Source organism: Lepidochelys kempii, chromosome 8 (genome assembly GCF_965140265.1).
Source record: "Lepidochelys kempii isolate rLepKem1 chromosome 8, rLepKem1.hap2, whole genome shotgun sequence".
Classification (NCBI taxonomy): domain Eukaryota; kingdom Metazoa; phylum Chordata; order Testudines; family Cheloniidae; genus Lepidochelys; species Lepidochelys kempii.
This window is the reverse complement of record NC_133263.1, coordinates 104,437,377-104,461,360: the sequence shown is the minus strand read 5'-3', so window position 1 is coordinate 104,461,360 and position 23,984 is coordinate 104,437,377. Positions and strand designations below refer to the sequence as shown.

The 23,984-nt window shown below is 43.0% G+C and overlaps 1 protein-coding gene across 3 annotated transcripts in view; it reads right to left on the bottom strand.

The window, feature by feature from the left end:
- Window positions 1-23,984, bottom strand: part of GPBP1L1 (GC-rich promoter binding protein 1 like 1) — a 50,125-nt gene that overhangs the window by 3,434 nt on the left and 22,707 nt on the right. For 2 of the 3 annotated variants that reach the window (XM_073357866.1, XM_073357865.1), the window contains exons 2-9: window positions 22,251-23,172; window positions 21,174-21,288; window positions 19,930-20,059; window positions 19,273-19,556; window positions 17,883-17,955; window positions 16,331-16,524; window positions 7,963-8,103; window positions 1,214-1,372 (exon numbers count right to left, since the gene is read on the bottom strand). In XM_073357866.1, coding sequence (XP_073213967.1) covers window positions 1,214-1,372; window positions 7,963-8,103; window positions 16,331-16,524; window positions 17,883-17,955; window positions 19,273-19,556; window positions 19,930-20,059; window positions 21,174-21,233 — 1,041 coding nt within the window. In that variant the 5' untranslated portion in view covers window positions 21,234-21,288; window positions 22,251-23,172. The remainder of the gene's footprint in view (window positions 1-1,213; window positions 1,373-7,962; window positions 8,104-16,330; window positions 16,525-17,882; window positions 17,956-19,272; window positions 19,557-19,929; window positions 20,060-21,173; window positions 21,289-22,250; window positions 23,173-23,984) is intronic. The other variant, XM_073357867.1, reaches the window with a different exon arrangement.

Here is a 23,984-nt window from a genome sequence, read left to right as displayed (position 1 = left end):
CCCCAAACTCCTCATCCCCAGCCCCACCCCAGAGCCCACACCGCCAGCCAGAGCCCTGACCCCCCCCCACACACATCCCAACCCTCTGCCCCAGCCTTGAGCCCCCTCCTGTACCCTGAACTCTGCGGCCCTCATCCCAACCCTCTGCCCCAGCCCTGAGCCCCTCCCACACCTCAAACCCCTCATCCCCAGCTCCACCCTAGAACTCTCACCCCCAGCCAGAGCGATGAAAAGAAAACAAAGGAACAAACTGACCAACCAACATTTGGACTGCCTTACTAGGACTGTGATGACAGATTACAAATAGGGCATGAACAAAGTCAAGGAGGAACAAGAACACTTTCACTCATCAGTTTTTAAAGTAAGTTTTCCATTATTCTGCTCCTTAAGTTTACTTGGATAGATGCCTTTTTAATTCCATATATTTTCCTCATTATTATTTTATAAAAAGAGTATCATTTTACTGTACAAGTAGACTTCATTTTAGTTGAATGAGTGGCTCCGTAACATTACATCACTAAGGAGTAATAAGCACTGTGTTAATTTACTAGCTGATGTAGCTCTCACATTAAAGGTTTTTTGCCAAAGTGGCAAAGCGAAGAGCACTGCTTTAGGTTATGGCTTTTCTTTGTTTCCCATCGCACACCATCTGTACTGATATAGCAGCACAGATATGAGAACAAGTGCTCATTAATTAACAGTTACAGATGATCTAGCAGAGGCAACATGAGCGCTCAGAATATTTTGTTTAGGATCTACAACAGTTCCTTCTCTGACCCCATTCTGGAGAGGAGTTTTCCTAGGGAAAAATGTTAAAACATGTTAAAAACACAGATCAAAAATAAAAGGGCATTTTAAAACAGTTGACAGGAATGTACTCTGGCACATAGCAGCAGCCTAGAATGGAAGCTATTTGCAATTCTCACTCTTGTGGCTACTGCTCAGGAAGCAGGATTTAAGCTACTTCTGACCGTCAGGAATCTCCTTAGTTCCAGTACCAGAAGCCTACATTTTTCAGTCAAGAGAAGGATAAGTTCTACTCCCAACTGCCATGTGGCTACTTGGCAGCCATGCTATTGCCGTGTAAATATGAGGCCCCAATTTTTTTTCTTTTCTTTTTCTTTTTTTTTTTTTTACACACTGGGTATAGTTTCTATTTGAAGTCCCTTAAAATACACAATTCCCAGGAAAGAGAAGTGGGCAGTCCTCTTACATCCTCCAACTTGTCACATTCTCTGTTCTCTGTGATCTCTCCATTCCTGTCATCTTTCAATGCCTTCAGGAATTCACTTTTCTTATCGGCGGTGCGACGCATCAGCTTAGTCAAACGTGAAGAACTGATCTCAATGGGAGGGGTGGTGCTGGAAGGACTCTGGAGAAGTAAGGTGGAACACATTAGAGAACTTACCAAATACCAATTAAAGAAAAGTTGGGTCTGAGCCCTGTTCAGGGTTTTTGTCCACACCTTTTAGTACTTTATCTCCTGAGCTGACTGGCAATTTCCTACGAGCACTCAGTTCTGATTTCTACCAGAGAACTTGGCTGCACTGTTCCAAATCCATGCCCTTCCTCCTCACCAACCTGGAACGAATGTCTCCAACCAATTCTTACTTTCTTCTGCTGCTGCAACTGTTTCTTCATCTCCATTAACTTAGATAGTTATGAATTTAACATGCTTGTTCTGCTCCTCACATAATATGCTTCCTGGTAATATGAGCTACCTCACAGGCTCCCCGTTCAGTTAATTCCATCTCTGCTCTTGGAATGATGCAGGAATATACTGCTGATTCCTGCCTATTAGCAAAATCATTCCGCCAACTCCTGTTTTCCATGCCAAATAAAAAGTCTATCCAATTAAATTAAACCAAACTGATCTCCCGTGGTCTTCAGTAGTATTTATGATGTGGTGGTATCCAATAATATGGCAGCTAGCTTTCAATGTAGTTAACCTGTTTCCTTTTTATAGGTGGGATTTACAATCAAAATAAATTGGGGTTCTAGCCTCCTGACTTCCCCTCTGCCTGGAGTATTTGTCTGTGGTATTCATGTCTGGTGGTCCTTGAAGAAGACAGGAATCCTATTCTCATTAGTCTTGACTCTCCACTGAAAGGAGAGGACACAATAACACATCCTGTACACAAAACAATCCCTTTCCTTCACATAAATTGTGAAAGAGGGAAAGAGAAATCAAACCATGTAAGAGAACCGAACAGGAGCATATTTAAATAGTTCCTCATTGCAGGAACTGGAAGAGCCTTGCAGCACCATTTTAGATGTTTTTCTTGGAGCTGAAGTGTTGCCTACAGACAATCCTTAGGACGCCAAAGAAGACTACTTTGCAAAGTATGCTTATGGTACAGCATACAATCCCTCTGAGCAGAAAAAAGGCAAAGAAAATGGATCTCAAAATATTCAGCTGCTTGGATTCCTTACTCCTAAATTACATGTAATGCGAAGATGAAAGGAACCTCTCCTGGAGAAGTGTATGCTATAAACCCTGGCATCATACAGTAACATTCACCAGGCAGTTATTCCAGACAACATCTAGTACACCACTGAGAGGAGCAAACAGGTGATTGTGAAACTTCCACAGTTCGTCTGAGTGATTGTCAGGATAAAATGAAATCCAGAGTAGTATTTAAAATTCTCAGCGTGGTAATTAGTGTGACTGTTCACGTGACAGACTATAACTGATTGAACAGAAGAGCCAGGCTAAGAACATTTGACATTTCTAGTTGACTGGAACACCCATTTAACATGACAGCCAATAAAACTTTTAAGCTCCATGCTAGAGCAGCCCTTTTCAAAGACACCTGTACAGAAATGCCAACATACCAAGAGCTCAATTTTACAAATTTTAAGGGATGAGCAAAGCAGCTATAACCAGTTTCTCAAATTCTCCACCTTAACTTTGACTACCTAAACCTTTCAACAGATTTATAATAAAACCAAAATAAGTGCACATTGCTTATTGATTTATTTATTTTACAATCATTCTTCCTACACTGCCTCTTCTAAGTCAGAAAGGAAAGACAGGTGTGTGGGTCCCAGTTGTTGTTGTTGTCCCAGATACCTGGAGGTATCTGAACCCAGAGATCTCATATGAAAGAGTGAGGCCTGATATGCTGAAGTAATGAGTTTTAACAATGACCAGTTCATTTTCAGTACTTTGCCTATAAGATTGTAGCATATTCTCCTAGGGGAAAACAGTGGAAGAGCCATCCCTTAGGTTTTTAAAAGCAGACTGCATAAAGCACTAAAAGTGCACTTATAGGGAAGAATCTTACACTAATCCTCAGGGAGATCTCGGAGGACTTCTCTCTCTAATTCCCAGGACTCTACGGTAATGTCAGTGTTCTACTTTCACACAGCTTCTCATTTTCAGAACATTTTACAAATACTAACTGATCACTCTTCAACAACTCTGTAAGATAGTTATTATTGCCATTATACAGATAGAGAAAGAGGCAGAGGTTAAATTACTTTTCCCAGGTCAGTGGCAAAGGTTAGATTAAAATCATGGGTCCCAGTCCTGTGTTTAGTCTAAGAGTTAAAAACATTGTTTGACAAAGAAGCAGGTGAAATGAAAATCTAGGCATTACAGCTGCACATGCTCAGTTGTAGCTTGGACAAACTTAAATCATTTCCAGTTTAACTGGATATAGCTACTGATGTTATGGGAACACAGGATGGAGCGACTTTCAAACGAGTTTCTTCTATTAAAATCTACTAACCACTCAGACAAGGCTGGTGGAAGTTCAACAAAGAGTGGCACTTTTATAGCTTTTAAGTATTACTGGTCTCTGTAGAAAGACGGAATTACAGGCTCTCTTGAGTGTCAGGTTAATACCCTACATCAGGGGTGGGCAAACTATGGCCCGCAGGCCACATCTGGCCCACGGGACCATCCTGCCCAGCCCCTGAGCTCCCAGCCGGGGAGTCTCGCCTCCGGCCCCTCCTCCCACTATTCTACTCCCCCCCAGACACGCCGCCGTGCAGGCAGCACGGCTTGCACCCACCCACCTCCCAGGCTTTCAGAAAAGTCTGACTCCTGCTCTGAGTGGCCTGGTACAGGTAAGGGGGGAGGGCAGTCAGGGATGCGGGTCCTGAAAGGGGGTGGTCAGGGACAAGGAGTGGGGGAGGGAGGGATGGATGGGTCAGGGGTCCCAGTGGGCCTGTCAGGGGGTGGGGGTGTGGATAGGGGTTGGGGCAGTCAGGGGACAGGGAACAGGGGGGTTGGATAGGGTGTTGGGTCCCAGGGGGGCGGTCAGAGGACAAGGAGCAGGGGGGGTTGGGTGGGTCAGGGTTCTGAGGGGGGCAGTCAGGTGGCGGATAAGGGGTGGGGGCCAGGCTGTTTGGGGAGACACAGCCTTCCCTACCCAGCCCTCCATACCGTTTTGTAACCCTGATGTGGCCCTCGGGCCAAAAAGTTTCCCCACCCCTGCCCTACATCCTTGCTGGCCAGAGACTGACAACAAGAGCAGCCTAGGACAACAAATTACAGAGGCTATATGCAGTACTTATTGTACTGGATAACAAGTGCATTTAACTTTGTTTTGGTATTACTTACCTGAAGGTGGAAGCTTATCTGAATTATGTATTTATGTTCCAGTAGTGCCCAAAGTGTGTTAGGTGTTGTACAGACATAAGGGAAAACAAAGTCCCTACCCCAATGGGCTTACAATCTAAAACAACAAAGAGGTAGGGTGAGGGGAAAGAACACAGTATAAAAGCAAAGTTGTCAAGGAGATGACTGGCAATTTTGTTATTTCCATGGGGTTTTTTTATTACATAAAAACCAGAACTACTCATCTATATACCCATTATTAGTCGGCTATTTCCTCATTTGGAAACCTCAATTTTGTTTCTCTGGAGTCTGGACTTTGACCAAGAAATTTGGACATTGACCAAGAAATAACTGACTACCCCTGGTGTAGGGGTTCAAAAATGGTGAAAGTTCAGAATGAATAAAAATCTATACAACTTCAACATCCACGAAGATGACAAAACCTTCCCAGGAATACTTCTGACCTCAAAACAAAAAGATTAAGAGAGACAGCAGCCTCACACGTGAAAGATTCTCAGTTTCGTAAGAGCAACACTTCTGCCTAATATGCAGGGGGGCATTCACCTCTGGTGGAGTAAATACATCACCATTGTTTATTAAAATTAAAGAACAGTATCAAGATATGACTTGTTTAACTTCTTCCCCCATTCCAAATTATTTAAACTGAAAATTTAAAGATATAGAAAATCATGGCCAAGTAGCGACTAGCAATTTTGAGTGTGTAAATTTTTGGTACCCAGCTTGACACCTTAGAGAGAGCATATTTTCAGAGGATGGAAAGGTGGCATTCTAAAGATCAGATCCCTTTTAGGTCATTTCTTAAAATCTTGTCTAACTTTTCCATAATTTCTGTTGTTTACCCTTTGGTAATTTACTAAGTTTGGACATAAAAGTGACTAGCTTAATTTTCCGATTTTTACACACTAACACAAAGCCACAGTGTTTTGCTCCCCAACAGTGCAGGGGAAGTTTTAATGTAAAATTGTTTAAAATTAATGGAAATGCTTCTTTATTAGGATCTGTAAGTAATTTTTAGCCCAAACCCAGCATTTTGGATGTAAACTACTTGGAAAGCAAGTCCCTTTTAGAGTCCTATCACCGACACAAGTAAAGGGCAGAAGAGGCTACCATGAATAGACTGCTGAAATTCCGATGAAGTGAGCTGTAGCTCACGAAAGCTCATGCTCAAATAAATTGGTTAGTCTCTAAGGTGTCACAAGTACTCCTTTTCTTTTTGCGAACACAGACTAACACGGCTGTTACTCTGAAACCTGAAATTCTAGTAAATGTTAAGTCCAAATAATTTTCCAGACACTTAATCTATAAATTAAGACAACCTTACAGATGAATACTGGGGTACATTCTCCACCATCAACACTGACAAACACCAGAGTAGCTGAAGAGGAGCACTACACACATCTGTACATCCCAAACCTTTTGAACTGTTCCCAGAGCTCACCACATGCATTGCTAGGAAAGAGCTGTGAACTGGAAGAGCAAGAACACCTAGCACCCTATTTTAAACAGTGGTATGGAATTCAGGTCTTGTATGGTGTAAATTCTGGTGTGCACTAGTGTGCCATGCACTAACCGGCCTGTGGAGACCCTGCTAGCACTGAATCATAGAATCATATGACTGGAAGGGACCTCAAGAGGTCTTCTAGTCTAGTCCCCTGCACTCAAGGCAGGACGATGTATTATCTAGACCAGAGGTGGGCAAACTATGGCCCGCGGGCCACATCTGGCCTGTGGGACCGCCCTGCCTGCACTTGAGCTCCCAGGCAGGGAGGCTAGCCCCCGCCCAGCCACTGTCCCCCCTCCCCTGCAGCCTCAGCTCACCGTGCTGCCAGCGCTCTGAGCAGCGTGGCTACGAGCTCCGGCCAGGCAGCACGGCAGGCTCCGGCCAGGCAGCACGGCAGGCTCCGGCCAGGCAGCACGGCAGGCTCCGGCCAGGCAGCACGGCAGGCTCCGGCCAGGCAGCACGGCAGGCTCCGGCCAGGCAGCACGGCAGGCTCCGGCCAGGCAGCACGGCAGGCTCCGGCCAGGCAGCACGGCAGGCTCCGGCCAGGCAGCACGGCTGCCAGTCCTGCTGCTCTGAGTGGCATCGTAAAGGGGGTGGGGAGGTTGGTTAAGGGGCAGGGGGTCCCAGGGGGCAGTCAGAGGACGGTTGTATTGGATGGGTTGGGGGTTCGGGGGGCGGGCATGCAGTCAGGGGATGGGGAATGGGGCTGTTGGACAGGTGTGGGAATCCTGAGGGGCCTGTCGGGGGACAGGGGGTGGATAGGGGTCAGGGCAGTCAGTGGACAAGAAGCTGGGGGGGGAGAGGGGGAAGGAGGAGTTTGGATGGCTCAGAGGTTCTGAGGGGGGGTCAGTCAGGGGGCGGGAAGTGGGAGGGGGCCAGGCTGTTTGGGGAGGTACAGCCTTCCCTACCTGGCCCTGCATACCGTTTTGAAACCCCGATGTGGCCCTCAAGCCCAAAAGTTTGCCCACCCCTGATCTAGACCATCCCTGACAGGTGATTGTCTAAAATGCTCTTAAAAACCTCCCATGACATTGCTCTAAGAGTTCCCTAGTGTGTGTTAATGTAGTCCCCCATTTTAAACTCTTCTGAAATGTATTCATGTTGGGAAACTTTTAGTGTGCACCAGCAGGGTCCATATGATCTAGTTAGTGTGTGACACGAACACTCTAGAATTTACACCCCCCCCCCCTCATGTGGGCTAAGAATACGTCTTCACTAGCAATGTTACAACTAGATGGCCACATTAAAGTGTGTCACCAGAGCTGGGAGTTTGTTCTCCTAGCACTGTAAAAAAACCCACCTCCACGAGGGGAACAGTTCCCAGTCTTGGTGCACTGTCTACAGTGCCACTTCCCAGCGCTGAAACTTGCAGCGCTCGGTGGGGTTTTCATACCCTTGAGTGAGAAAGTTGCAGCGCTGTAAAGTGGCAGTGTGGACAAGGCCTAAAGCGTTCTGTAGAGAAGCCCTCAGCATTAACTTTCAGTTCACAGCTCTCACATAGCAGGGCTAGTGTTTGCACTTTGGTAACGCAGCTGATGGTCTGGACATTGTTTCTGGGCATGCCCAGTTAGCTCCCACGGCGCTCTTAAAATGTAAAAGCAACCATACCTTGTATGATGGTGATGAAATTACAGCAGACCTAGCCAAAACTGCCAGCAGCACACTCTACATCAAGACAGACAGACTTCCAAGAACATTCCCATTAATGTACAAGGGGACTTAGCTCAACATGCAAAGACCATACAAGTGATTGAGTACTCTTCAAGTGTTCAGAGCTGTATAATATGAATAGAAGAGCTCTCATAGTACTTAAATTATAGAAAGAAACATTAGTTGGAAAAGGTCCAATTCTCTCCCCAACCCAACCCCTTACCTCTTTGGGAGAGGTGAGAACTGAGCCACTCGCCAGTACCGCTGGTTTGGTTACAGACACCGGACTGGTAAAGGCAGAGTCACGGCTGGAGGAAAGCGAGCCTGGTTTATGTTCACTTCTGTTAGCTTTCCATGGACTTGGCTATATTGAAGAGAACACAGTACACTAGACAGTAATGGTATGGTACAAGAATGGGTTGCTTGCAAGTGGTAAAAAAATCATAAAGCAACAAATTGACTTAACAAGGTGTCTGATTAATTGAACAAATTATCGTCTCCTGCTCCAAAAATGGTCTCAAATCCCCCTCTCATCTTAATCCTGAAAATCCCCCATTCCTGCCCTGCTGAACCACCCAGCCCACATCAATACCCTGTAACTGCTTCACAGCTATCACTGTTCTAGCAAAGGATTGGTTGGGACTATTATGAACATCACTAGTTGGAGGAGTCACCATGGAGAGATGCCATGTATCCCACAACCGTTCCCAGCACAGGAAGTGAGAGACCATAATAAAACTCAAATTTCTTACACAGTGCTAAATACCACCACCAAATATCTTGCATCACTCAACAGGAGCTTCCTCTGGCCCAGGGGAAGAAGCTCTAAGACATGAATGCAAGACAGCAATTCCCCACGTTGCAAGGAAGATACTCTTAATCCCCATGGAAGGGTAAAGGAACAAAATAATTTGACTGCACCCTGTTTAACAAGACACAGAAATCAATGGATATACTAAAAATCCAAACACGAAGCCCCAAAACTTACCGAGTGAGAAGCCAGGTGACTGGAGTACAAAAGCACATAAACCAGCCCATTTTCTAAGCCAATCCACATGTAACTACTCAGAGTGGGGCAACTTCACCCAACTAGTATCCACCATCAGGATATATCTGCATCTATTATTTGGTGGCCAAGCAATAATGGCAGTTGCAGAAAGCTGCCTCATGATAAAGGTCTTCTACTTGGAAAAGTTTTATCTTGGACCTCTCAGGCACCAAGGACAAACTGTGCAACAACAATCCCAAAATGAGAGGTATGGCACCAGGCAGCACAGGAACAAGAGAGATGAGGAATAATATATATTTTTTTAATTTTACAGTTTCATTTTAACTATTCTGTATTTCTGATATCAATGCTCATCCAGGATGTATCTGGGATTTAAATTAAATGACTCTAAAATGGATAACGTACTTTGCAGAAAAGGACAGCAGAGGCCACTGTTTCTCCATATTTCCTCATTTGTTACTTTGGTGTATTTTTCTTCCTTCTTATATTGTGCTGACTCCTCTCCCTTGCTCCCCCACAGGTAAAAATCAAATCCCTCTTCCCATTCCCTAATCAGAAGGGACATGATGCTGGAGGTGGACAGCCATCGACATGCCACTCAAAACTGAGGAGAGAAGAATGGGCTGGCACACTGAGGCCCGCAGCCCTACTATACTTTTGACTTTTACAATGTCCAGCTACATTAGCAGCCCCACAAAGAAGGGCAGGAAAGAGATTTTTCAAGGAGCCACCAGTAGTTTTATTTGCTATGCAGTGGTATGCTTGCGGTGAGTCAGGGGAAGCTGCATCAACATGAGGTCCTGCACCTTCCATCTCCTACTTGATCACATCCTCTGCTTTTGGCTCCGCCCGTCATTGACTAGTCTGATGTCTCCCCCACAGGTTAGAAAACTGATTTAGATTGTAAACTTCCTGGGGTACAGATTGTGCCTTCATTCCTGAATAACCAGTGTCCTTCTTGCACTACCACTTAATTTACAGTAATCTCTTAAATAGGAATCTCAGAAAACGGCAGTCACCTCAAAATGTCAATTTTTGCTCAAGAACCAGAAGGCACAATTCTCCAGTTTGTATTGACGATGAGGAGTTTCTGGTGGAAGACCATAAGCAGATTCACATTATATAGAACACTCATCCCCCACCCCAAAAAAACTCAACACTGGTGAAATGGATTTCCACCTTTTTCACAGCTTATATTTCAAATCGAGTTCCTGTCAAACTCTCAAAAGCCAAATGTAAATGGTCACAGCACCCCACTGGCACAACTGGCACAACTGATGCACAACACTAAATTTGGGGTGTGGGTGTTCGATTGTAAGCTCCTGGGGACAGATATATTTGTGTTTTGAGTTTGTACAGCGCTGAGCAAAACGAAAAGCCATAGTCGTAGACCAAGACCCAGGCACTACAATAATAGAAATACTTGGAATGCTCACAATGACACTGAGACCCATTGATGCCAACAGTTTCATTGTTCTTTACAAGCAACTGTCTCAGACCTGACAAACTCACTACGTCTAATATACCACTTTCACAGTATTTATTAATGAAGGGTAGCATGTGAGGTCTGCACTAAAAGCTCTTAATTTATCAATACTCACTGCAAGATGTGTACACAGGTAATATTTAAGGAATAACCTAACTGTATTGAAAACTATGCCTTATGGTCCCGGAGTAAAAAAAAATCTGTCACCAGAGAATCATGTGTTTTGGTGATGGCCCATTCAAGCAGAAGTTGTCCTCACCAGTCTCTGGTCAGCTGGTGATGTAATGCAAGGTTCAACTGTCTACCTTTGTCCCATCCCAGAACAGTTGGAAAACTATCAAAGCCAACTGCAATCAATCAAAATCAGTTGGCAGTAAAAAGGAACAGTGTAACAGACAGGGGATCACCGGACTGTGAATAAAGACAAAAAGACAGATTCACTATATCAAAGGGTGGAGAAAGATGCACTGAATCCATTCGCTGAGGAGACATATTGTTGAGCAGGGAGCGTTCAGTGAAAGATTGGATTCTGGTTCCTGGGAAACCAGTCAGCTCTGCAACAGACTGAACGATGTGGGGGAAAAGTACTTTATTAGACAGAAAAGGTAACTATTAAATGTAGACTCTAGTTTGAATTTTATGATTTTGTTTTGTATTGGAAACATTAGTTTCCATCACACACTCTTTTCTAGTGGAATTTATACTCTCTCATACTAAACCAAAAGAAGGTTTATAGAAGTGTTCAATGCTGTGTGTTACACAGGAGCTGAGATTTAAGGTAAAGCAGGTAAATTGGGGTACATTGTTCCTTTGGGAGCAGAGAATCTGGGATTTCCATGAGTAGCCAGCGTCAAGGGCAGGATACCACAGAAGAACATTTCAAGGGGGCTGGGGTGCACATTTTGTTAACCTGCAAGCCAAAGGCGGGACTGCCCTAGCTCAGAGTGTGCTTGAGTGGCTGACAGGCCAGCAGTGTTAGGGAACTGACACCCAGCTACCAGAGGCGAGACTCCCTCTCACTGGAGGCAGGAGGTAACAAGGTGACTCTCAATCCTGGGTACCCTGAACACTCATTTTTGCATCATTCTTTACAGACTATTATGGCTGTCCCCTGCTGAGACAGGATGCTCAGAGGCTGCTAATGATTATTCATATGGCTTCCACCAAGAGGCAGTTCAGACAGAAACCCAAAGAAAAATCCTTCTGGCTAGTTTTGGGGGGGTAGGTGGGGTGGGAGAAGGTGTAAGTGTAGAGCAAGCAGTCTAATGATTAGAAGGGCAACAGAGGCAGGACTTCTGGGTTATGTTTATAGGCATGACACCAAAGCCTTGTCTACACTATGTGGGCTACACCACATCTATACTGCTGTATGCCATAGTGTAGATGCATATCACACTGACAGATAGGGTTTTTGCCCTTATTCTAGGAACTACACCTCCCTGAGCAGTGGTCAGTTGACCTCACTATATCCACCCCATGGTTTAAGGACAGCATAGCTGCGATGCTCAGGGATGTGAATTTTTCAATCCCCTAAGCAATGTAGTTATGTTGATCTACATTTTTAGGGTAGACCAGGTCTAACACAGTTCGACCATGGGCAATTAATCTATCTGTGTCAGTTTATCCACCTGAGAAATAGGAACCTGTGGTACTCATTACAAGAAGATGTTGTGAAGGCCAAACTATAACGGGGTTCAAAAAAGAATTCGGTAAGTTCATGGGAGGATAGATCCATCAATGGCTATTAGCCAAGATGGTCAAGGATGCAACCTCATGTTCTGGGTGTCCCTAGCCTCTGACTGCCAGAAGGTGAGAGTAGAGGACAGGGGATGGATCACTTCATGATTACCCGTTCTGTTCATTCCCTCTAAAACACCTGCCATTGGCCAATGTTGGAAGGATACTGGGTTAGATGGGTCATTGGCCTGACCCAGTTTGGCCATTCTTAAGTCGGAATAAACTCCTTTCAGTGCCACTGAGCGTATTTTAACACCGTTTAGCGCTGCTATAGCATTTTTCATTCCGTTGTGCCAGGGGTAGCTTTTTTAGTCATACAGCTCTACAGAGCCTTAGGGCTATAACCCACCCGCCTGCCCGCATCTTTGAAAAAACAGTTACTGAACAGGATCGTAACCGCTGTTCTTTGAGAGGTGTTGCACACGTTCGTTCCATTCTTGGTGTCAGTGTGCCCAGCATACGGCTGTCAGAAACATTTCCCCTCAGCAGTACCCATGGGGCGGCTCAAGCTCCCACTGCTGCCCTGTACCACTGTGTGCAGATATAAAGGGCAGAGCTGTCCCCAGGGCCCCTCACTTACTTCTCGCTGAAACTCCAATGCAGAGGAGCAGAAGAGGGTGGGCTATGGAATGGACATGCACAACAGGCTAGTAACTGTTTTCTTCTTTCATTCTACTCTTGGTGACTCAAGCCATAAGAACAGGAGGTGGGACAGGAGTCTATTTCAACGAAGACTGAAGAACAACTTGTTCAACTGTAGCATTGTCTCTGGAGTCTTAAGCCATAACATAGCGGGAGGCAAACATGTGGACAGAGGACCAGGTTGCCACTCTACTAGTGTCCGCAATTGGAACTTGTGCCACAAAGGCTGCTGAGGCCAACTGCAACTGTCTTGAATGAGCTGAGACTCTGTCAAGTGGAGTGACATTAGCCAAGTCATAACACATGCGTATACAGGATGCAACTCAGAAAGAAATTCTCTGGATAGAGACTGAATGGCTTCTTACTCTGTCTGCCATTGCTATGAACAGATGGGAGGATTTATAGAAGAGCCTGGTTCTGTCCAGGTAAAGTGCTAAGGCTCTCCTGATCTCTAAGGTACGCAAACGCTGTTCATCCCTGTTCGTATGTAGCTTTGGGTAAAATACGGTCAAATTGTCGGATATGGAAAGAAGAAACCACCTTTGAGACAAACTTTGGATGAGGATGCAGGTGAACTTTGTCCTTAACAAAGATCTTGCATGGATGCCCCAAAATTAATGCCTGTGGCTCCCCTACTCCTCTGGGAGAGGTAATCACCACCAAAAATGCCACCTTCATTGATAGATGCAGCAGAGAGGAGATAGCCAATAACTCAAATGGGGAACTCGTAAGTCTTTGCAATACTAAGTTTAGATCCCAGGGGGAACTGAGTCTTGCACCTGAGGGTATAATTTGAATAAGCTTTTTTTTTTAAATGGACATCATTGGTAGAGCCCTGCACGGATACATTTGTATCTGCATCCAATCCGCAAAAATGATCCACAGCTATAAAGCAGATATCCACAGATTTGCAGGGATTTAGACATAAAATTTGGATCTGCATCCATCCACAATCGGAAAAATGGCGAGCGGATGCGGATATCTGCAGATATAAAGCTGATATCCACAGATTTGCAGGGCTCTCGTCATTGGAGAAAATAGAGCAACTGTCCACTTTAGAGTGAAATGGTGAAACAGCTTCCAGATGTACCCTGATGGAACTAACCACCAACCCTTGGTGTTTTAGGTATAATAAGTAATCCAGAACATGTTGATCTTCCATACTGCTGAGTCCAGATGGAAATTTTTTTTTCCATTTATAGAGGTGCATAGCTCTTGTAGAAGGCCTTCTATTATTTAGTAGGATCTCTTGAAAGTCTTTTGAGCAGGCCTGCTCTCTCGTACCTAGCCATGAAGCATCCATGCGGTTAAGTGAAGGACTGTAGGCTCAGGTGGAGTAGGTGACTGACCCTAGGACAGTGGTTTTCAAACTTTAGGCTGCACACCCCTTTCCAAATAATGTAGTCTACCATATACCCATCTGAGATAGGCAGGTGACATGTGGGGGAGGGGATGCCACGCAGGGTCATTGTGAACTCATTGGGTCAGAGACCATCTTTTATACATGTTTATACAATGCCTAACATGATGGGGCTCTGATCCCCAACCTGGGACCTATATGCATTACCACCATAGAAACAGCAAATGATTTCTAAACTGGCTAAATAACTTTAGACATTCCTCTGAATACTACAGGAATAAGGCAAGGAGTACACTATTAGCCAATTAACCCATATCTTTGGCCAAATAAGTCAATTTAGGTACAAAATCACCCACGCTGACATACCCTACTGCAATTTTAAGGAAGATCCAGGATTCACGGAATGGAAAGGAAAACTGGGATGTCAAAAATGAGCATTTTGACAAATAGGTTTAGTTGTCCAGTTTATGTACCAGAATCACACTGCTACTTTACTTCAGTCAAAACAATTGCTTCATTTCCCCAAGTGCTCTTCTAAAATTCCATTTATCAAGGGTATAATACAACTAGTTTATGAACCTATTAGGCCATATCACATCAGGATCACAACACTAACAAAACCCAGAAAGGTTGGGATTTTCAAGTGCCTAAAGGAGCTAGGTGTTCAAACCCACTGAAATTCCATGTGATTTGGACACAACATTCCATTAGGCCCCTATGAAAATCTGAGCATAAGATACCATTTTCTAGGCACAATGAAAAGAAGCTCAGCTTCTGGATAAACATCCAGTCAGTAAAGCCCGATTAAACTGTGCTATAGTCTCACAAGGAGAAAGACTCATCACTTAGGACATTTAGAACTAGGCAAAACAAATGCACTGGAGACTATACTGCAGGGAACCACCACATTCTGGAAGGGGGAACTAGATAATTGATTAGCTTTTAATCTTCAATATCTGTGATTCTATGCAATAATGCACTACTGCAGGATGCAGTCATAATATTTACATGCACTTAGGTACTGAAAACACAGATTTCAATCTCATGATTTACAAATCTTAAGAGTAAATTTGTATAGCACCATAACTTGCAAACCCCACAATATATCATTGCTTGCATACAGCACTAGCAGTTATACATTTCTGCATTAAATAAAAGATCACTGTGCAATGAACAAGCAGCAACACAATCTAGTTGTTAAAAAGGCTCTGAAGTAGAAGGCTGAATAGCTAAAACCTGTTCAATACACCAAGTCATTGCAGCTACAGGCAACCCAACCATATCCCTAAGTCACCCAAACCGGAAGCTCTCTGAACACCAGAAACTCCATCTTGTTTGAACTGTCATGGGTGATTCCACATGTGGGCTGACTGCCTAATAATTTCTGATTCTACAGGTAAGGAATTCTTTACAAATGGAATTTTATAAATAGTTGTGATTCTTACAAAGCCCGCCTGTCAGGCCAGCACTGGTGTGCTACCCCAAAACAAGCCGTAAGATCAGAATTTTTTAGAATTGAAAAGTGATAGTCATTCTAATCATGAAGGTTCTCTCTGGTGTCTGTGGGAGAGGAGGGACCAGCTGAATTTTAAAGAGGACCTAGAAAGGTAAGAATTGTGTTCATGCCTTCTGCTCCTTTACAAATCTCTGAAAGGGGTTTTTAAGAAGAGTTTTTTTTTTATTGTATTTCATAAAGTTTAAAAAAAATCTGCTCTTCTGTATCAGTGGAACTCTTATTGGAAGATACACAGCTAGAATGGAACTTCTCAACCAGGACCGATAATCTTTTAAAGATCTTTTCTTCCAAGTGTTTATCAAGCATTTTAATTAATGAGGCGTTACCAGCCAAAAAAATAAGCAAAACAAAGCTCTAAAAATTATGAATAAAAATAATTTCCATGATTATGTTTCACTTCTCTGATACTATTTGGAATATCATAATCCTACAAGTTCCCCAGGTATCTCTATACCAGCCTTCAGGAAAAACAGTCAATATAAAACAATCCCAATATAAAACAATCAAGCAGAAACTGAAACCTTGAAAAAACCTTTTCACCTTTTTGTGTGTAACATAAAGAAGCTAAAGTGCAAAACCCTATATTTCTTTTGTAGGTTACCTTTAAGGCTCAACTACTATGCTGAAGGATCATGTTAAAACATGACTCAGTCTGGTCTTTGAAGACCGGTCCAAACTGTATTTTAACCATGTTAATTAATCATATTTCAACTTTGTACAGATTTACAAGACTGTCATATGAACAACTCATTCACTCTTCTCTGTTACTAGTACTTTTTCTACATAAGGGAGAGAATGCCCCTTCAATACACTTTAGTAACTCCATTGGAAGCCCTTGTACCTTAGATGGAGGAGCTGCAGGTTTAGGAACCAGATTTTTGTAGACACTTGGGACAATTGTGGTGGTCTTGTTGCCATTTGCAAGGTGAGGAACTGGTGACGTAAATGCAGCTGAGAAGGCGGCAGCAGGATCCTCTTTTGAAACCTTTTTGATGACCAGCATCTTGGTAGGTTGTTTGGCACTAGGGGGGTTTTCTACAAAAACAGAGGGGAACAAGACCTCAAAAAATAATTAGTATCTCAGTAATTCCACAAAAGTTGACTCTACCTCAGCTCCAATTTGACCTCTTAGAGTCTCAGATGCTGAGAGAGTCTCATGTTGCTGCTGCTAACAGCTCCTGAATTCAAGTGAAGAGGATATCAGACAAAGATGATAAAGTCCAACATTTTGTAGGCTCCTCCTGATTTTGAAAAAAACTGCCTATGACGACATCGGCCTGAGATTTTAACAGCCTCTCAGACTTTGCTGAAAGAGGAAACCAGCATGGGTAATCATAGTTAAGTTCTGAATAACTACTGAGTAATTTTAGGTTAATTCACTAACAAAAATATTTAGTGAAACTCATGCTTTAAAGGTTCAATGTTTTGCAACCTGCAACCATTAACACCACATTCTGGTGGAGCGAACAGAAGGTCTCAGTACACTTTCTTGAAAACTGTAATGTAAACCGCTAAGTGTTCAAACAGCTTTTTACTGCTGCAAATCTCGTATTACATTTGGGTGGGCCAGTAAAGATCTGAACCAAACACTCAAGAGATTAAAATTACATCTAGTACAACATATTGCTGAATGTTTTAGGATACAGCTAATAAATAACTGGTTCACAATTCTATCCCACCCCAAATTAAACTCTCTAGTTAGAGTTACAGGTTCCAACTAGTGATTAAAGAAGCATTTTCAGGCACTGATAAACAGGCACTGCATTTGCGTCAGTCTAGCTTTTTCAGTGGTGGGAACAAAAATGTCATGTATAGTATCCAGGAATTTAGAACTATTTTCTTTTTAATTAATTTGAAAAAAGAAGCCAAACCACAAGAACACAGCCTTGTATATTTGTACAGTATTGCTGCATATCCAGTATAAATATCACCTCAGTAACACTTAAAATCAGGGAGCTGTGCTCCCTCTAGTCCTCTCAACCCTATTCTGCATTTCTGATTCTGCATTTAGCAATGCAGTGCCAAGTATTTTCATGATCATTTCATTCCAACACTCCACACCCATAAGCTTAGACAAGCTGTGATCTTCCCATGGAATTAGCAACAATTATAGACAAGTGATATTCCTGTACGTAGTGTGTGCCATTAGCAGGAAATGAAAGAGAAGATTCTCATAACAGCAGCAAGTGCAGCTCTAAGTATCAGAAAACAGATTCTCTCTCTCCTCAAACAAGAAAGGAAGGGAGAGAAAGAGGTAGCTGCCTACTTCAGTTTAATCTTCCTTTAAGATCTTCCCTTATGTGAAAAACTAGAGTTTCAATATATTGTTCAATTCTTCTGCTTTACAAGTGGTCATCTGTTTTCTATACAGAGATATAAACTTCTCTACATACCCCACACTCCAGAAGGTGTCCCTAAAGGTTTGCTCTGGTTATTCTGTTTTCCAGCTTCTGGATTCAAAGATGGCTGTAAAAACATAATCCAGTTGGACACATTAGAAGATTGCACATACTACTATTTATCAGAAGTAGTATTACCATAGTATCTAGGAGCCATAGTCATGGACCAGGACCCTTTTGTACGAAGTGCTGTGCAAACAGAACGAAAAGACAGTCCCTAGCCCGAAGAGCTTTACTTTCCCTCCCCTTCAGAATGTGTTGGGAATAGAGCAATCAAAGATAGAACTCCTATTTAAAGAGTTTCTAATGTGTAATTAAGAAAGTGAGAGATTCTATAATTTGATATTAATCAGTGGCTCAAGGCACCATGTCATATCGAGGACCCAATTCCTCAGTTCCAAGAGTCAAAATTTTAGGCTGTTATTTCACCTGAAGGATGCAGCCCTTTGTAACTCTACCTTTGATTGAGGGTCAAATCCTAAATATTACAATAGTTGAGAAATGAGTTGGGGGAGGAAAGGAAGTAAAAACAAGGTACCCGATAAGACACCCCGTCCATTCATCTATCCCTCTCTCTTCCCCTCTTTTCACAATAAACTGGAAATTCAAAATCACCAACTCTCCTGCTCTTTTTGATAGATTTTTTATGCATTGACTACTATGCCAACTAGAAGACAAGCCTCCAGTCGTGAACTTCTGGAAAAGCTAGCACTCCTGGTTTAAAAGCTGGAAGAAATTACCATCCAATCTTAATATGAGTACCAACTCAGACCCAAAATATTGCCCAAATATTTTTAATCTCTTATCTATCAGTTTTAATGCTTCATTTTACCGGGTCTTGTCAGGTTTACACTAGGAAGCTGTGTGAGGCTGCCTGATGTGCCCAACGCACACAGGAGTGCCCCAAAATTGGTCTTTATGGTTCAAGTCTTCCAAAAGAAACGTTGCCCCTTTTTCCAAATATATATGCTTACAGGTACTATATTCTCAGTCAAGATATGAACATACTTCTGTGTGACAAGTAGTTCAAACTGATTTTACCACTATCATTTCAGAGAAAGCGTCACCAGCTGTATTGGATTTGGCTGATTGAACAAACTTGTGCATCACAACACTGATATAACAGATTTAAAATAACCTGGCAAAAAGTAATGACAACACGTCCAAAAAAACAACCCAATATATGAGGGCCTCAGGAATACAGGAAAAAATTAACATTCTGCAAGCACTGCTTGCAAGACCATTCCATTAAACCTGGAATGACCCCCGAAAGTATGGGGTGGAATGCAACTCTAGATCCTTTCCACCAACCAATGCTAATACAAAGAAACCTAGAAAGCCATTTCTCACAGCTACCTCCAGTAGTGAGAAACCACACACTTACAAAGTCGTCTTCCTCAAACTGCAGCTTCTCTTTTTCTTCTCTCTTCTCTTCTCTGGCCTCAACAGGCACCTTTTCTTGAAAGGCAGAGTTCTTCCGAGAGTGAAAGTTGCCATTCCAGTGGCGATGGACTCCAGTTCCTCCACCACCACGCTGGTTCATACCATCATGGCCCCGTGAGGGACCATGCCAGCCAGGCTGATTGCCAGAAAGCCCAACATGAGCTCCTTTAGAAACACCGGAATCTACAGAATCATGGCGGAGCAGGGAAGGCTGATGCCAGCAGTCTAAACAAAAGAAGGTAAGTATGCAAATAAAAGTAATACAGCAAGAAGAAACCAGGAATGTCCTGATATTTCTGGTGTTGGTCAATGCTCTCTAAATAACTATTAGGCTAACCTTGCCTCAGTTCAGAGAGACTGTCCGTATGCATAAGTAAAACGGTCAAACTGCAGAAAAATTTAAAAGCCACATACAACTTCCACAGAAACCCCAGGAACACTGAGAGATGGCACATAAGGGAGAAGTGTTAGGATAAGTGGCTTTGTGTGTTATAGGGGATGTGGTTTTGCAAAGTTACTTTATATTCCAAAGGTATACATTCTGGTTAGATCTGCGTTCAATATTTGGATATAGAGTGAGTTCTGATCCTCTACTCACCTCCCGCAGTTCTGAGGGGGCCATTATTGAAAAATCCATCAGAAGAGTTGTGTCGTCTACGGCTCACACCAAAGCGGCCCTCACCCCGCGAAAGATGCTCTCCATGTTTCTCAAAGGTGGCTGCAGGGGACTACAGAACCAGATTAAGTGATTTAGGTCACCCAAAGAGCCTGCTTGACAAGAAATGATGGCTTGTATGAAAATAAAAAGACATTCTCTGCATTAGCTTTCAGTAATTACAGCAACAAGCTGGCTATGTGTTGCTTAGCTGACAAATATGGAAATATTTAAGTGAACTCCACAAAAACAGCACATGTGACTGCACATATCACCCTACATAGCATCAAAAGGATGCTCATTCATCAGCTTTACTAGCAGTCTTTGAAGTCACATGCAACACCCTGAAGAGTTCGTTTAAGGAATCTTACCAATTTCCCTACAGTTACCTTTCCTATTTTGAAAAGATTCTAGAGTCATATCAAGGTTCTGCACATTTCGAAATTATTTTTGTCTCCTCTGGTTTAAACATGAAGCTGAAAGCAGTTTTCCCACCAAACTGTTTTCCCTCCATTAATCTGATTTGCTATTACAAGGTGCTCTAAGCTACTAGTGCCATGCATAAGCAATGCAAGTGTTTGCTTGAGGTCCCACGCAGACTTTACACCTTTGAACCAGCCAGATCTACCCCTCAGATCCTGCTGTCAGAGGGTGAGAAATCACAACCCAATTCCCCCCAATTTTGGGATTTCATATACAAGCAACTCTAAATGGGAACTAGAAAATTCTGAGATGGGAACCAATGGCTTGTTATTGGTGCGTTGCTCAGGAGTGCAACATTATTTTGAAGAGAAAAAGAATTATGCTGAACTTGTATATAATTATGAAGAGGCAGGTAGTCCAATTTTCAGTGCTACCAACTTTGGTAGTATCTCTTTAAATAATTCCCCATTATGAGATCTCAATGCAGACTGAAGCTAACATGATTTATTTACTTCCAGGTTTGTGCACACTAAGGAAAACAACCCGTCTCTCTGGAACAGAGGTGGTTAATTTGCAAAGAAAAAATCAACAGAGGAAGATTTTTGCCTGTGTCTTAAAAAGCTTCACGTAGGTATTCAAGAACACAAAGAACATTCCAAACCAGGTTGCAGGCATTCAAGCTGGACAAAATCCAGGGCCAAAACTTGCTTTAGGCATTAAAAGGTAATAGGCTTCTGGTTGGGTAATCTGAATGCAAGAGTTACCTTGGCTGACTGTGGCGTTGAGAAGTTAAGCCAGGCAGGAACAAAGTCATGCTGCGCCATTTAGGTCCAGTGTCTCCCTTCAATAAAGCGAGGCATCAAACCTCATGGCCAGGATCTACAAGTGGAAAAAAGAACAACTACATCTCCAGTCTGACAGCCCTTGCTGTAGAATTGTGTGGAATAATTGCACTGTAACATTTAGGCCCTCCCTAGCGAACAGAAAAAAAAAAGTAGCAATTTTTTGTTGGGCTTACATACAATTCTTACTAGAAAGCTGCCAACATGGTCTCCTGAGCCAGAATAGATAAGGCCTTTACAAGTCCCAAATACTTCCTGTTTACAATATCAACTTTAGCAATGCGTCTATGAAATTCATGATGGGACTGGAGGTAGAAAGGGGACAGAGCAAACATGCAGTGCATAAAGACATGTGAAACAATTGAATTTACGGGCTTCCTTTTGCAAATGCTCATTGCCTTGCAGTATGGCCCTGTGTGCACTGTATGTTTTTCTTCAGAAAGTGGGAGGGTAAATATGGTAAAGATGTAAAGTTGCTAACAAGGGCACCAGAGAGATAAGAGTTCAAATTAGTCTCGTAGGGCAAGTCTAACCTAACTACCCCTCAATCTTAAAACCGTCTTAAGGCCCCATTATTCTACGCACAGTCCATAACTGTAGTAGCTGACATGATGAATTCCTGACAGTGAATGGAAAGCAAGAAGGACAAAGGTAGGACACAAGCTGGTGAGAAGGAAGACTCGAGTATCTGTAACTGCACTTTCATGAGCAGTAAAAGCTTTATGACAGATACTAGTAGCGGTATGTAGGTGAGGAATTCAAGTTTGTGAACCCACGGAAAAGTTAACTTCCAAAGTGTGGTATGACTCCCACCTTCAAGTACCCTAGGAGTTATCATTCAACTGCTCATTCGAATTAGAAGATTACATGGAGTATTGCATTTTGAGGGGGGTCCTCTTGGTTCCCTCCCTTTCCTCCTTATTTTCACCCTTTCATGGTGTTGTGCATGAGCCAAGATTTTGTATGTATATATAGAAAAAAAGATGTGTGATCAACTACCAGAGTTTGGCCTCTGCAGTCCAATTTTCTTCTCTATTTCTGTGCTTCACTCTGACCTTCAGGTTCCTTCCTTCTCCAGGATGCAGTTATGTCAGATCTGAGGCAATGGTGCGTCTCTAAGCAGAGCACGAGAAGCTGCACTTCGTGCTGACTGCACCCTTCACCCCCTCAACTGCTCATCTTAATTTCTCTCTCCACTCACACTACAAAAAAAACCCCTAAAAAGGTAATTTACATTTAAAAAAGCCACAGCCACGTTCACCTCATTAAATTTCCTCTTGTTGTGGTGCTATGTAACTCAGATTTTACATTACAAAAGCAGTTGTTGGGTTTGCACGACAACATTCAGAGCAACACCATGGTTAACAATGAACATACACACCCAAATCTGTGGGATTATTCATTATCTGTAGCACCTGAGTTTCAAAGCTTGGATGGGGGGGGGGGGAGTGGGAGGTTAAGTTATATAAAAATGTTTCTCCCGAATTCTGATATTAAATGGGAGACGTCTGCCTAAGCATATGCTCTTAAAATATAAACTTCATTTTCATCACATGTACAGTTGCTAAAAAATCCACGGTGCCAATGTTCTTAAAAATGAGCAATGTCTTGAAATACTCTTCACTTCATGTAACTTAAGTTCACCTCCAAGAACCTAAACACTACTTGATGTGAAGCTGAATGGCAGCCACAACTGTTTCTGTGTCTTTGCTGGTCACCATTTATGTGCTGAATAAGTAACACTGAAAAGAGCCAAGTCCAAAAGTACTTTCTTCTCTTTAAGCTTCTTCTAGACTGGGTGCTGCTTTTGAAAAGAGACAAATTATTCAACAAGAATTTCTTGTTTTACTGCAGAGTTCACTTCTGGGTTATGGTCCTCCTCTTCCATCAAAAAAATGGTGGAATACAGGAACTGTAATCACTACAAAAGAAAAATGAACACCCATCAATAGAAGTAATAGAAATGTGCAATAACATATGTCCAAGTAGAAGAACACAAGGCAGAAGTGCAGCAAATTTATTGCAAGTGACCACAAAAATAAAAAAGCAGCAATTGGGTTTGAGATTTCTTGTCCAACTACAGAAAATCAGAATTTTTTGCAATGGTTACAATTTCCACCTAGTCACCCCATAACATTTATAGGTAACGGAGTTCCTCAGCTCTAACCTGGACATCATCTTTGTCCACCAGATCCCCAGAAACCTGCAGTGCTGCCCCACCCTCTTAACCATACTTGTGGTTATGAATGGGACACAACCACAGAGGCTGGGATCTCAAGTAACTGGTTCTTGAGATCCCACCATCTACCAATACTGTGGCAGGGGCAGAAAAGGCTAATCACTCCACATGCCTCCTCCCTCTTGATGCCCTCAAGATACTTCTCAACTGCTCGAGTCCAGCCAGGAGGCTATTCCCTCTTGGTTCCCTGACAGCAGAGCCAGGCAGAGAGGCAGAAATCCCTTAACAGAAAGTGAGACCTATCAATTAATCCCCCTTCATCAAGTTCAAGCTTCCTATCTGTGTACCTTAAACCCTTCCAACTCTGCCCCTTCCCTACTTACGCTCCCACATCAAGCCATCCTTTCAGCAATGCCAACCTTGAAAATCTATTTGCCTACTTATCCCACAAATATAGCTGTGCTTTCTTCCGTGCTGCCCTTCACGCACGGAATGCCCTTCATAAATTATCCTGTAAAACCACCACCTTCTCCCCTTCAAATCCCTCTTCAAGA